Here is a 14,637-nt window from a genome sequence, read left to right as displayed (position 1 = left end):
ACCTTTTTAGAGCATTTCAATAGAATACATGAATAACTCTATGCTGTTATAGATTTGTGAGTCTTCAGGGCTTCTGTGGCCAGCCTCTGTGGCCAGCTCTGCCATTAGGCAGAGTGAGGCAACTGGCTCAGGTGACAGATGGCGGGGTGGGGTGGGGGAAGGTACAGCAAAGGTAAAGGTAAGGTGTTGGGGGACTGTGCTACATGCCTTGCCTTTGCTCCCTGAATCTCGTCTGCTGCCCTCAGGTGTGATGGAAGATGCTGCCCAGTCATCCATGCTTAAGTGAAACTCAGTCTGATCAGCTTTTGCATGCCTATGCCCTGGTGGATGTGTAAACCATATGTCTGGGCCATGGGGGGTGGGTGGGTAGGTGGGTCATGAACAATGAAGACCGCAGTGAGCAGGTATCAACTGGTCCTTAAGGTATCCTGGACTCAAGTTGTTAGTGGCCTTGCAAATTAATGCTGGTCCAGTAGCATATGGGCAACCACTACAACTTTCCCACATAATTGGATGCAATTTACATAGAAGTAATCTACAGAATTGGACCCACAATACTGAACACATGGCTTCTGGTAGTTCCAATCCACGTGTCTGAGTCATGGGGGACCACTAATTTACTTTCCCAAAGTAAATCGGGCAGGGATATAAGGCAACAGGTGGTACCCTGGACTCATGGTCAGTGTGGTGTAGTGGTTAAGAGCGGTAGACTCGTAATCTGGGGAACAGGGTTCGCGTCTCTGCTCCTCCACATGCAGCTGCTGGGTGACCTTGGGCTAGTCACACTTCTTCGAAGTCTCTCAGCCCCACCCACCTCACAGGGTTTCTGTTGTGGGGGAGGAGGGGAAAGGAGATTGTTAGCCACTTTGAGACTCCTTCGGGTAGTGATAAAGCGGGATATCAAATCCAAACTCTTCTTCTTCTCTTCTTCATGGGCAGCCATTGGAAGCTTTTAAGGACTGAAGTTATGTGCTGGAGGTAGTCGCCCCCCCAAAACAGTCTAGTTACAACATTTTGTGCCAGCTGGAGCTCCTGGACAAGTCCCAATAGCAGCCCCACATAGAATGCATTCCAGCAATCAAGTCTTGAGTTTACCAATGCACGAATCACCATAGCCAGACTGTCACTGTACAAGAATGACTGCAATCGATGTACCAGCTATAGCTGGGAGAAGGCCCTCCTAGCTACTGAGGCTACCTGAGACTCCAGCAACAAAGATGGATCCAGCAGCAACTCTAAACAGCAAGCCTTGCAGAGGGAATGCAACCCCATCCAAAACAAGCAACTGTCCAATCTCCGAGATGCGGGGTTCCCGCCCCGCCCCCCACACTGTGCCTCTCTGCCTTCCCAGGGTCTAAATTCCGTTTATTAGCCCTCCTCCAACCCCCAGGTGCGTCCAGACACGGGTCGAAATAATGCACAGCCTCTCCTGACTGATGTTAATGGAGAAATAGGGTTACTTGACAGCAGCCTCTAGAGGGCAGCAGAGCACCGTTATTTCTTGCCGTTCCCCCTTTCATTATCTCTGCCGCGTAGGTGTAAACGGAACCCCCCGCTGGCCCATCCATCTCTCCCTGAACGGTGCTTGCAGATGAGCTAAAAGGTATTAGCTTCTTTTTCTTTCTGCAGAATGAGTCATCCTGGCCCAATTGCCCTGATCTGTCCTTTTGCTCTGCGCGGGGGACGGAAGCGAGATGCACTGTGAAGAATATCACAGAGAGCATTATAATAAGAAGTACATTCTTACATTGGTCGCTGCAGCAAATGAAGTGGCAAGATGCAAAGATGGGCAGGATTCCAGATGCGTGCCATGTCTTTTAGACTGCAATCCTGCCACCTGTACAGACGGTCTTATTATTTTATCCAGTCTTTTCAGTCGAAGAAAAACTTGCATTAAACTCCTCTACTTTTTAATAACTGCTTATTATGGGGAATGATTTCTGCATTTCTACCCTAACCAGCATGAACTGGGAAGGACCAATATTTGCCAGCTGCAAAATATCCCTCAAAATGGTGCTGAGAGCTGTATCCTATACAATACATGATTACTCAATAACAAGGCTCTGAATTCTGTGGGATTTCTTATTTCTTATGTGTTCACTCAATGCTTGTCTTGGTGTTAAATAATACCACTGGAACCTGCAACAAAATGTTACAGCATGGAGTCACCTCAATTCCATGTTCTAGCCAGACACACCTTCTTTTATTATACACAGCGTTTGTTCCCTCTTCTTCCTACTTTTGCACACACACATTCTGTGTCCACTGAGCATACTCAATCTTTATTGGCTGTTGTTGTTTCTTTTTTGGGGTGTGTGTGTCCTACCCTGTAGCCCCCTCATTATTTTTCCTTTTGAATTTCTGAACATCCTGTATTCCCCCCCCCCAAGCATGCTGATTCTACCCCCTTGTGCACAATAGGTGTTGTTTGGCTACCTTGCTGTGTACACACACAATCTACTTAAAACACATTTTCTTCCTCCAGCTCAAGAGAATCCCGGGAACTGTGTTTTACCTCCAGAGACCTACAGTTCCCAACATCCTTAACAAACTACAGTTCCAGGATTCTTTGGAGGGAAGTCGGCTGCTTTAAATGTATGGCATCAGCATGCACAGCCTCTGTTCAGTCTCTCTCTCTCCCCCCCCCTTTTGTAACATAGCTTTTTTTATTAATTTTCACCTTTAAACTGTTTAACATGGTTGCATCAAAATATATCTTTATTTCCATTGGAGCCTATGGCATGCAACAATTACATAAAAATAAAACAACAATAAACTGTCATGAACTGGCAGGACAACAGGGAGGAATAATAATAATAATAATAATAATAATAATAATAATAATAATAATACTTATTTATAACCCACCCATCTGGATCCAGGCGAGGGGTGGAGCCGGGACTGGGACACACCGGGGGCAACTGGGGATGGGGAGGGAGAGGTTGGTGTAGGAAATACTTGTGGGGTGACAGAGAATGATGAGGGAATGGGGGCCAGTGCACAGGAACCAGAGCAGCAGGACCCACCACCAAAGCCAGAGCCCCCCCCCATCTCCACAAACATGACAGGCTCTGAGGAGTTAAGAAGCAGCAGGAGTTGCCCTCCAGAAGGCTGAGGCAGGCAAGGGCCCAGAGCCCAGTTCCCTAGCTGGGCAGGTGTCGCTTGCTAACTCTGGGAGGGGTGTGATTCCTCAGCTTGAGTAGGCTTGGAACAGGTGAGGGTCACCTGCCTCATCAAGCCCAGAGGCTGCAATCAGCATACAAAGAATAAAAAGGGCAGCAGAACAGAGGAGCTGGGTCTGTTCAATTGCCCATGTTGATGGATCTCTGCTTGGATGCTTCACAATCTCTGCGCTGCTGTGCTTTGTTTTGGACTCTGGACATGTGGATTGACCCCGGGCTGGGGACTTGACATACTGACTTTCTGCCAGGTATGCCAGGGACTTTGGGACATAAACACGCTGATAAACATTTCTGAATATATTAACAAAGTTGTGTCAAAGTGTATAGACTGTGGAAAAGATCACCTGTTAGTTCCTGCAGTCCAAGTTCCTATTAAAGGCATGGGGGCTGGTCAGGCTAGGGTTTCCTCCCAAATGAGCTGGTATGGTGGGATGTCCCTATTTTCATCAAAGAAATGTTGAAGGTTTTGGAATAGGATGTCCCTATTTTCTTTGGAGAAATGTTGGAGGGTGTGCAACCTTAATGTTCATCACTAGCATCCTCCTCCAAATCCAATTAAAGAGATTATGCGACAGCCACAGCTGCTTCAACAGAAGGATATCAGAGCTCAGTAGTTCCTCTTGCTTTGCCCTTATGCTAGTGATAATCTAAGAATACTCTTAGCTTGGGGAAAGAAAGGCAAGAAGAACCACTGAGCTTTAGTGCCCTTTGTTGAAGTAGCAGTGTGCACCAGAGAATTTAAGTACTACTGTACAGTGATAGAGACCTCTTAGATGCAGAAGTCAGCACCTTGGGAATTAGATGCAGAAGTCAGCACCTTGCCGGAATCACAGCTGAAGAACCATTGACATATAAAATGGACTACATTCGACTCTCATCGTCCATGGGATTCTCTTGTGGCAGAAGGGGACTTGTGGAGGGACGGAGAGAAGGTAGATGGATATGTTCTGTATGCTTTTGTTTTTTTGTGTTATTATATAAAATCAATAAAAATTATTCAAAAAAAGAGAGAAGAATCATTGACAGATGGCCATCCAACCTCTGTTTAAAAACCTCCAACATTCATCAAGTCTTCTCTTCCTTGTCTTTGAATTCATATTATTATTAATTTCCAAACTCTGATCTCTCAGGACAGGCACAAAAGGACGAGGGCGGGGGGAGAAAGCAAACACAAGCACCAATTATTTGATTAAGAGAGTAGTTTGCATAATGAACCAGCTGGAATGGAAATTTTGGGTTTTCCGAGTGTACACTGCTTTTTTTCTTTTTTGTCTTCTGAAACACTTGGCCAGAGAAAAGTAAGTCTCCAAGCTAGACTTCTTTACAAAGGGAATCATGGGAAACTTTCACCATCTCTCCTACCCTCCCCACATAATTGGATGCTTTTATTTCTTTCGCTCTCTCTCATTCTACACAAGAATTAAATAGGAGCTTCTTGCTTTCTTTTCCTTGTCCTTGAATGGATTCAGTTAAGCTTGTCCCCCCCCCCTTTCTGGGCCATGCTCATCCTCTCCCCCCCCCCATCGGCTATTACTCTTGTGGCGTCATCTGCACTGATTGCTTTTGCAGACCTGCTTCTGCCCTATAATGCTTTCCTCTGTCACTTGCTAAAATGGGCTTTGTTTCTAGAAAGACAAATGGGAAGAAGGTGATGACAGTTGTAGTGATGGAAAAGCAGGGAGGTCAATAGCACCCCCCCCCCCACGTTACTTCTATCACCAGGAAAAGCTGAGACTGAAGCGCAGTGTCACAGAGGCTTCCAAATGGAGTGGGATGAAGAGCTGCATGCTGATGGGGCCAGGCAAACACAGTGGCCATTGTGTGGCCTGTAAACTCCTGCATGCAAAAAAGGAGGCAATGGCATCAGAGTTGGCCGCTCAGAAGTTCCCACTAGAAACACTAAATTCCTGGACAAAAACCTTATTCGGAGTGTTTCTAGTGGGAAGTTCTGAGCTGCCAACTCAATTGGCAGACACCAGGAACTCTAGAGCCAGCATGTTAGAGACCAGGGATAGGGAACGTTTTCCAGCCAGAAGCTGGGCAGACTTCTGGGGGCCACTGGTGCGTGGGGCCAGAGGCAAAAGCAGGCAGAGCAACAAATGCAAATTTTACCTCTGTAGAGATAGGTTAGCTTCTGCTAGGGTTGCCATATTTCAGAAAATGAAAACCCGGGGCTACCCACCTGTCAATCACATGGTGTTATTGTGACTGACAAGTGGACAAAATAATTCTGCCAATATCCTCTCTGGGGCTTTGCAGTTGCCTATAGGTCCAGTATGAAGACGTGCTGGTTTATGGATTCTTTCCCCTTAAAGGTGTGTGGGGTGGGGGTGGAGAAGGCTGTTTCTATTGGGGCTTTGCTATATTTCTCCTTTAAGCAGGTGGGTGGCAGCAGCAGCGGTTCAGTCTTAAATCCTGCCGCCTAGGAAGTGCAGCCAATGTAGGATTGAGCCCTGTCCTCTTATCCACCACCAGTGATATCAGTTGATGGGCTTTGGGGATGTGGTTTGGGGAAAATGAGTGTGATCAAGCCAAGATTGGCCAAGGGCATGAGGTTCCACACCCCTGACTTCCTCCATGCCACCTATAATACTATATGCTTCTATCCTGCTGTCCCTTATTTACCTGTTTCCGAAGATAAAAAGCCCCAATGCTGCAACATTTCCCCGCAGGCTAGTTGTGCCATCCCCTTGATCATTTGCATTTCCTATTCTGGACCTTTTCCAACTCTACAATTTCCTTTCTGAGGCAAGGCAACCACAGTGCTCCCCATGGGAGGGATGGGGGACCTCAAACTGGGGGCTGAATGTGACCCTTCAGGCCTCTCTATCTGGCCCTTGGGGTTCTTTCCCAGGCCACACCCCTCCTCAGTCATGCTTCTCACTGGTCCTGCTTTGCACCCTCCTAGAATGTTTCTGCCTGGCCTACAATGCACCTTTAATCATGTTGCTTGCCTGCACAGAGGCTAGAGAAGAATGTGAGAGTAAATTAAGGTTTGTTGACCCACCTACTTTCCAGATAGGGAGATTTCCCCCTTCCCTTACTTTTCCAGTCCCCTTGAACATTTGTCCCCAATTCCTGGGTTTCGCCATCTCTGATCAAAGGAACTTCCACCCAAAGGCTCCCCAACCGGGAATCCAAATGATAAAATGACTTGATTTATTTTACAAACTGCAATGAAAAAGCTGAACAGATGGTTAAGTGGGCATTTAGGGGTACTGTAATGTTGACTAGCTTATGCAGCTCTGAAGATGTGACTCACCCTTGACTAGGAGCACTGTTCCATTTCTTGTTGTTGTCTGCTTTCCTGTATGATTTTCACCCGAGTCTTAATGATGCTGCAAGTGTAGAAGTACTATCCGTGCAACATCATTTACACTGCTGCAATGTCAAGTGTCAACAGACTCTTTGCTGAGCTGGAATGTCCCAGATATGAACAACTGCCTTAAAAAGCCATGGAATTCTGCCCCAACATGATCTGAGCTCAGCATTAATGATGACATGCCATTTCGGGCAAGCAGTCAGGCTCTTGGGAACTTCTAAGCCTTTGTCGCTTAGAAGAAAGAAATCAGTGAGACTTACCTCTGAGTCAAAGTCTGTTTGGGGGCTCTGATAAAACCCTCAAGACTCACCTACTGACTCCTTCAATAGTTTTCTAAAAGAGTAGCTAAGGGGAGAACCCATAAAAGATAAGGGAGGGGTGGAAAGATGAGAATGCATACTATTATGAATCAGAACAGGAGTGATATTTTCTCCAAGATAAAAAAAATCCTTCCAGTAGCACCTTAGAGACCAACTAAGTTTGTCATTGGTATGGGCTTGCGTGTGCATGCACACTTCTTCTTCATGGAAATGGATGTATAACTCATCCCCAAGGAAGTTACACACTGGCTGGGTCTTGTTCCTGATCAGTAGGAGAATCAGGGAAGTATGAAACCATTATGGGAAGTCTGAGGAGCTCACCAAACCAGATGTGGTGTGTTAGCAGTATTTGCATGTTCCTCTTGGAAACGTCTCAGCCAGCCAGGAGCCAGGTGGTGAAAAGGGTAGCACAAAACCCATGGTCTTGGTACTATGGACAGCTCCCTAGTGGTGAAGGCCGAATTGTGCGTGAAAGGAAAACCACATGCAGTCTGATCAAAGCCTGGCAGAGTCCAGAACAGGACACAACAACCTGTGGCTGGGTTTCTCAAGGGCTGTTAGATGAGCTTGGGGGGGGTGTTAAGAGGTGAGCATTAAAAACCCCAAATGAAGTATCTCCCTTGGATAATTATGATTGTTTATTTTTAGGAACAAAGGAAGCTGTCTTAACATCCTTATTCCATCTAGCTCTGTACTGCCTAGACTGGCAGCAGCTCTCTAGAGTTGCTCCCTGGGAGCTCTCCCAACCTTGAACCTGAGACCATGAGCTCTGGGATTTGCATGTAAATTAGATGCTCTACCAATGAACCGCAGCCTCTTCCCTTTTTGTAACTTTTTCCCCTTTTAGTTAACTGATCAATAGTGCTTTGCATTGCCAGAAAACAGGGAAGGAAGCCCTATAAAAATAACCTGTAATACTGTTATGCTTGACAAAAGACACCAAATGTATACACTCCAAAAAACCAACAGCAATAGCAACAATGGAGTTGTTCTCTAAATGTATATGTAGGAGGATCATCATCTTTATTCAGGTTTGTTTTACAAAGCAGGAGAACAAAGAATTTGAAAAATGGCTAACAGATAAAAGCTTTTGGATTGAAGGTCAGAGGGGGGGGATTATTTTTTAAAAAACATACTTTGCGTGGTGCTTTCATGATTTTATGAACCATAATAGCTATATGCTGCTTCCAAATCCATAGGTACCATGTATAAAAAGGTAAAGGGGCCCCTGACCATCAGGTCCAGTCGTGTCCGACTCTGGGATTGCGGTGCTCATCTTGCTCTATAGGCCGAGGGAGCTGGCGTTTGTCCGCAGACAGCTTCCGGGTCATGTGGCCAGCATGACAAAGCTGCACGGAAACGCCGTTTACCTTCCCGCCGGAGCGGTACCTATTTATCTACTTGCACTTTGACGTGCTTTCAAACTGCTAGGTGGGCAGAAGCTGTGACCGAGCAACGGGAACTCACCCCGTCGCAGGGATTCGAACCACCAACCTTCTGATCGGCAAGCCCTAGGCTCTGTGGTTTAACCCACAGCGCCACCTGGGTCCCTGACCCAAGCACAATCCTGTCATTGCTAACTCAAATGACAAAGCCTGACCTGGAACTTTCTAAATGACCAAGTCTGGTCCTCTTACCTCTCAGCAGCTTTTGATACCATCAACTATGGTATCCTTCTGGAGCTACTGTCCGAACTAGGGGTGGGTGGCACCACTTTGCAGTGGTTCCAGTCCTGCTTGGATGGTCGTTCCCAGAGGGAGTTGTTTGGGGAATTCTTTTCAGCCCCGTGGAACCTTCAATGTGGGGTTCCGCAGGGCTCAATCCTATCCCCCACATTAACATCTACATGAATACACTGGGTGGGGTTATCTGGAGGTTCAGAGTACGCTGTCAGCAGTATGCTGATGACACTCAGCTCTATTTCTCCTTTACATTTGCAGGTGAGGCAGTGGACTGGATGAGAGTCAACAAACTGAAACTCAATCCAGACAAGACTGAGGCACTGTTAGTGTGTGGTTCCCTAGACCAGATGGGTGGGAGATCGCCAGCTCTTGATGGGGTTACATTTCCTCTGAAGAAGCAGGTTTGTAGCTTGGGGGTACCCCTGGATCCTTTGCTGTCGCTCGAGGCTCAGGTGGCCTCAGTGGCCCAGAGTGCCTTCCATCAGCTTCGGTTGGTGGCCCAGCTACACCCCTATCTGGACAGGGATAGCTTAACTACTGTCGCCAATGCTCTGGTAACCTCAGGGTTAGATTACTGCAATGTGGTAGGGCTGCCTCTGAAGGCGGTTTGGAAACTTCAGCTAGTGCAGAATTCAGCAGGTAGGTTGCTCACCGGAGCAAGTCGGTTTGAGCATATTACACCAATCCTGGTTTGACTGCACCAGCTACCAATTACTTTCTGGGCCCAATTCAAAGTGCTGGTTTTGATCTATAAAGCCTTAAATGGCTCAGGACTGCAATACCTCAAGGACTGCCTCTTTTCATATGAACCTACCTGGACCCTGAGATCATCTTCTGAGGCTCTCCTTTGTGTGCCGCCTCCTTGAGAGGTCCAGAGGGTGGCAACAAGAGAACAGGCCTTCTCTGCAGTGGCTCTCCATCTGTGGAATGCTCTCCCCAGGGAAGTTTGCCTGGTGCCTTTATTATACACCTTTAGGCAAAAATGTTCCTTTTAAACCAGACCTTTGGTTGATTTGATTGACAATGTACGCTCTTTTAAAATGTGGGTGGGTGGGTGGGGTTATTGGGTTGTTGTTGTTGTTTGCTGTTGTTTTGATTATGTATTTGGTTTATTCTGTGAACCGCCCTGAGACTCTCCTGGCCTCTCTAACTGGCCGTCAAAATTCTCCCCAGGCCAAACCTCCTTTTTCCAGGCAGGTGTGCCAACTTGAAAAAAAATATTGGGGGGAAGGTTCCTCAGGTACGCCCCGCCCTGCGGTGCATACACACCATTTGAATGGCAATGCCCATCATCTGGGGGGGGGGCATCCACCTCAAATATTTTATTGGGGAGCACAGCCCTCTTGGCTCCTAAAAGTTGTCTCCTTTGCTTGTCTAGATGGAGGATAGAACATGAGAATGGTGTGTGTGTGTGTGTGTGTAGAAACCTGCCTACTGTACAAAGGTAAAAACTACATTTCTTGCTTCAACCACTTGTGCCTCTGGCCCCACCTACCACTGGCATGTGGCCCTCAGAAGGTTGCCTAGAGGAGAATGTGGCCCTTGGGCTGAGAAAGTTTCCTCACCTCTGAAATAAAGCAGTAAAGGGGCGGGTAAAGTAACTTACAAAGGTGAAATACATCTGAAAAACCATTAAGTTAAGAACACTTAAAAATCAATAAACCCCCGATACAAAGCAAGTGTTAAAACCTGAAATGGCTGTGGGGCGGGGAGATCTGAGCAGACTGGAATAAAATCCTAGAAGCCCGTTAGCATCAGCCTCTTCCCTGGGACTCTCTCAAACCCAGTGTTTGCCCTGCAGTTCCTCCGAAACAGTTAACAGGCTCAGAGTTCCCGCCCACAGGTATGATATCACTGCTCTCATCTGCCAATCGCCTCTTGATGTTGCAGCAAAAGAGTCTTCCAAGCCACAGCTCAGAGCAGAAAGCAAGCAGCGGCAACAGCAGCCAGAGCCCAAGGAAAGAGACAGAGGAAGACAAGGAAGAGCACAGGACTTTGCTTGTCTCATTTCTCTTCTCCCTTGCAGAGAAAGCTGTGCTGGGGGCAGGAGGCTGCAGCCCATGCTGTGACTGCAAACTCTCCAGGCTCGTGTGGGCACCTGCCCCTGTGCACCTTGCCAGGATGATGGGCTGCAAGTCCAACTCGCTCACTTGCTTGCAAGGAGGGAAGCCGGGTCTGCCTATAGTGGCTGCCACCACCGACTCCACGGCCACACTCAACAAGCTGGCGCTGGCCACGGGAGGCACGGAAAAATCCTGGTACCGCTGCGTCTTCCCCTTTGGCATCGTCTCCCTGGTGATTGGCATTGCTGCCACGTGCATCACCTTCACCATCAATGGGCGGCAGATGGACATTGCCAAGGTGGTCTCGGTGGCCACCCTGATCTTTGGGGTGGGCCTGCTGGTGGGCGCCTTGGTCTGCTGGCGGGCCAAGAGACAGCGACAGCGCAAGAAACAGCAAGAGGAGCCTTCTTCCTTGGAACAGGGGGCTTTGTGATACAGGCACCAAACCCAAACCCCGGCAGGTAGACGCATGGCTGGCAAGAACCCCACCTTTTTCTTGTACTCCATGGCAGAATGAGGGGAGCCAGGAAGGGGGCTTTGGCAGCACCCTCCAATGTTTTGGGAAGAGAGAAAAAGGACAGTGGAACCTAGCAGTGTGGGGGCAACTTTTGTCCTGTTTTTACTGAATGTGTTGAGCGATGTTTTGAACAGTGAGGGGAATCGGCCCGCTCCAGGAAGGATGGTGAAAAGCAGGAGGCAAGTGGCAGGGCTGGCTGGCTGTGCGTCAGGCTGTTCCCCTACAAAAGTCGCGCTGACCTTGGGTTTGCAAGCTGCTTTGCCACAAAGAACTTCTTGTTTACAAAGAGCCCCGGGAAAAACTCCTTTCAAAAAAAACACCAGCAGAATGAGAGCAGGGAAGGCGTTTCCTTCCACAAGGATGCTTTCTGCTTGTCTCCCAACACAGCTATGCATATTGTTGACTGATCACAGAAAGAGATACCATTTTTTATTTTATTTTTAGTGATGAGGATCATGAAGCAGCATTGCCTAGTGAAACATGAGTGAAGCCAAAAGTTCACAAGTTTCTGCAGGACAAAAAACAGTGCGATTCTGCCTTTTATTTTGCAGGCTGAGAAGGATGGTGGAGCCTGGGGTTCCAGTTGGTGGAAAGCCCAGGTCAAAGGTTTCTGTCAGGATGCTTTTGGAATAAACAAATATCATCACTTCTTGCAAGTAAAAGTGAAGAAATACCGTTTGATGGAGAAGGTGCACAGTGGTAGCAAAAGAGCCCAAGACAAGTTCCAAGCTCTCACGAGACATGGGACAGTTGAAACTGCAGCTAAAGCTTGCAAAGTGGTACAGCTTTCCTGTGGGGTTGGCAGAGCAACTGTTCATTGGGAAGTACAGCCCAGATTGTGAAAGAAGAGGCTGGCCTAATCTGCCCTTCAGCGCAAAGTGCTGCAAACTAAGGAAGTTTCTAGTGCTGGTGGAGGTATTAGAGCTTTGCCCACCTGACTATAAATTCAGCCATGTGCCACCAACCCATGCAGTCTGCATTGTGCCTCTGGTTGGTTGCACATTGGCAATATACTGACGCAGGAGTGCGCTGTGAGGTTGTCCACCACAGGCGGTTGTTCCACTAGTTTTCCAAAGCAATGTATCGGGCATTCTTGATAGAATTAATGTAACCTGTAGCTTGGCAGTTGCTGCATCAGAGTTGTGGTTTCAGAGGATGCAAAGGGCAGCTTGTCGTCACTGACAAGGCCCCAGTTAGGACAGAATAGCAGCTGAGCTTGTAAGAGGCATGAGAGAGAGAGAGAGAGAGTGAGTTAATAAATATATCATGCATTACAGATGCCTACATTAAAGGGTGGGGGGACAAATCTCAATGTCCTGGTTCGATCTTTCAGTGTTTCTCCTTGGGAAGTACCGTAATAGGATCAGAACAAGGAATGTGTGTATTCCTGATTTCCCTAAGCTTTCCCCCTTAACCTGTCTTCTTTGGCCTGTTTTTTCCCCTCCCAGCAGAGTGGCATGCAAACCACAGCTGTGTACTACAGTAGCAATTCAAAGGAGGTCTCCTTTCTCCTTCTTGCTGTTCATTCTCAGCTGAGCTGATAGCTATGGCTGGAAGGGGGGGGGCGTGAAGTAGGGAACAGCTGCTCTTTTGGCTCCTCAGCACCTGGAGCTCATCCACATCCACACATGCAGCTGGAAAGAAGTGAAACCAGACTCTCTGCAAGCCTAGGAGCCGGAAAAAGGCAGCGGCCAGGATTGGTGTGGGGGTGGATGAGGCTGGGAACGAAGGGTGTGCACACATACATCACGTTTCCTGGCTAACTCCTTCACAGTATGTTGTTGGCTTAACCTTCCTCCCCCCGGGGTGTGTGTGCGCTGCTGTTATGCCTGGCCCAAGTGTAACGTATGTGGAAGTGCAAACTTGACTGAGCAGGAAGGGAGACAGACAAGAGGCAGCAGCGCTTTGGGGCCATATCCAACTCCTTGTTGGAGTTCTAAAACAGGGATGGTCCACATCTATTCACTTTGTGGGGGGGACTGCCCAATGCTCCAGACCTTCCTCTGGGGAGGGCATAAGGAAGTTTGTTACAAACATCTGAATGGTTGATAGGTAACTCAGCAGTAGAGCATTTGCTTTGCATGCAAAAGCTCCTGGGTATCTTCAGGCAGGGCTGGGAAAGACTCCCTGCCTGAAACCCTGGAGAGCCTCTGCCAGTCAGTGTAGGCAATATTGAGCTAGATGGCCCAATGCGCTGACTCGGTTTAATGCAGCTTCCTCTGTAGGCATGCTTCATAATAAAGGTATCATTGTTCTCTTTTTGTTCTGCCTTTCTCAAATGACGGCACGCATAATTTCTGTCTTTTATCCTAAGGTAGGCTAGGTTGAGAGATGGTGACTGGCCCAGAGTCATTCAGTCCATTGCCAGAAATTTGAACTTGGATCTCTCCGGAATAAGCCTGACACTAGCTGCCATTACACCACACATTCTGCATCTTGCAGATCACATACACCCCTGTTTTGCCCTTGTATATGTAATATCTGTGTATTGGCATTACTTTTATTTCTTACAGCTTGCAAACATTCTTCTTTTCTCCATGAATGCAACAGTGAGCAACCTCGATTAGATCTTGGTGGGGCTTCCAGGGGCCAAATAAAATTGCCTGATGGTTGGCTGGGCTGAATCTGCTCAAAGGCTCTAGTTGCCTACTTACCACCCCATTCAAGGATAAGGTCTCAAACCTGAGAAGAGGCAGGCACCTTTTTGTGTAAGAAACCAAATCTGCTGACTGTACGTATGGTGCTGAGCTACATGGAGGCTCATTCTAGTCATGGTAGGTGGAAGCATTTTGACATAGGAAGTGCTGGAAGATTATGCCAGATCCTGCTCAGTGAAAGAAGTGAGGGATAACTGTTGCTTCCTTGGAATATGGCAGAGCACATGCCGTGCATGAAGAAAGTCCCAAGTTCATTCAGAATACAAATCAGAGTTATTTCCGGACTAGTTTGCTGAGCATACATCCTGGTTTGCTTGCACAAAGGAAGTGGGAAGGTTTGATGATGTTTGGAATTTATTGAGCGGTTTCTGGAGTGTTTCCCCATCACTTTCCTTATTGCAAAAAAAAAGGAGTGAGAACAAGTCCAATATGCGGGAAGGGGTGGGAATGTGTTGGACCACCCTGCCCCAGAAGTACCCCAGGGAGCAGGAGAAAGGAAAGGCACCACCTGGGCAGCTTTTGCTACTCAGACTAAAAAATACCATGCTAAATGGACAAATTGCCTGACTTCATTTAAGGCATTTTCCTCTGCACCATAGTTCTCACTTTTAATATATGTGATCCATTCATTTCAGAGAGAGACAGACCTCTCAAGCATTTCCATAACTTTAAATGAAAACCATGCCTGTAACAAAGCCAGGATTTACAACCCCCCTCCCTTCTCCAGGAAAGATCTTTTGTCAGTTTCTAATGCTTTATTCTGTACGTAGTTCAAGAACTCAGAGCTGCTTTCTCTGCTTTTTGTTAGTCTCTGTTTCCATTGAGTGGTTTTTTTTGGGGGGGGGTTAAGAGAAGAAAATAGACCTTTGCGCACCCAGGAAGATCCTTTGTTTG

General features: G+C 47.4%; 1 protein-coding gene across 1 annotated transcript; it reads left to right on the top strand.

Moving 5' to 3' along the window:
• Positions 1-10,336: 10,336 nt before the first annotated feature.
• On the top strand, positions 10,337-13,347 carry LOC118093235 (transmembrane protein 100-like). The gene has a single exon (XM_035132181.3). The coding sequence runs from the start codon at positions 10,352-10,354 to the stop codon at positions 11,000-11,002; it is 651 nt and encodes a 216-aa protein (XP_034988072.2). The 5' UTR covers positions 10,337-10,351; the 3' UTR covers positions 11,003-13,347.
• Positions 13,348-14,637: the final 1,290 nt, after the last annotated feature.

Source organism: Zootoca vivipara, chromosome 13, assembly GCF_965207765.1.
Source record: "Zootoca vivipara chromosome 13, rZooViv2.hap1.1, whole genome shotgun sequence".
Taxonomy (NCBI): Eukaryota; Metazoa; Chordata; class Lepidosauria; order Squamata; family Lacertidae; genus Zootoca; species Zootoca vivipara.
This window is presented reverse-complemented; position numbering and strand designations above follow the sequence as displayed.

Coding starts and splice junctions, on each gene's coding strand:
- LOC118093235 (XM_035132181.3), top strand. CDS start 10,352: ATGATATCACTGCTCTCATCTGCCAATCGCCTCTTGATGTTGCAGCAA.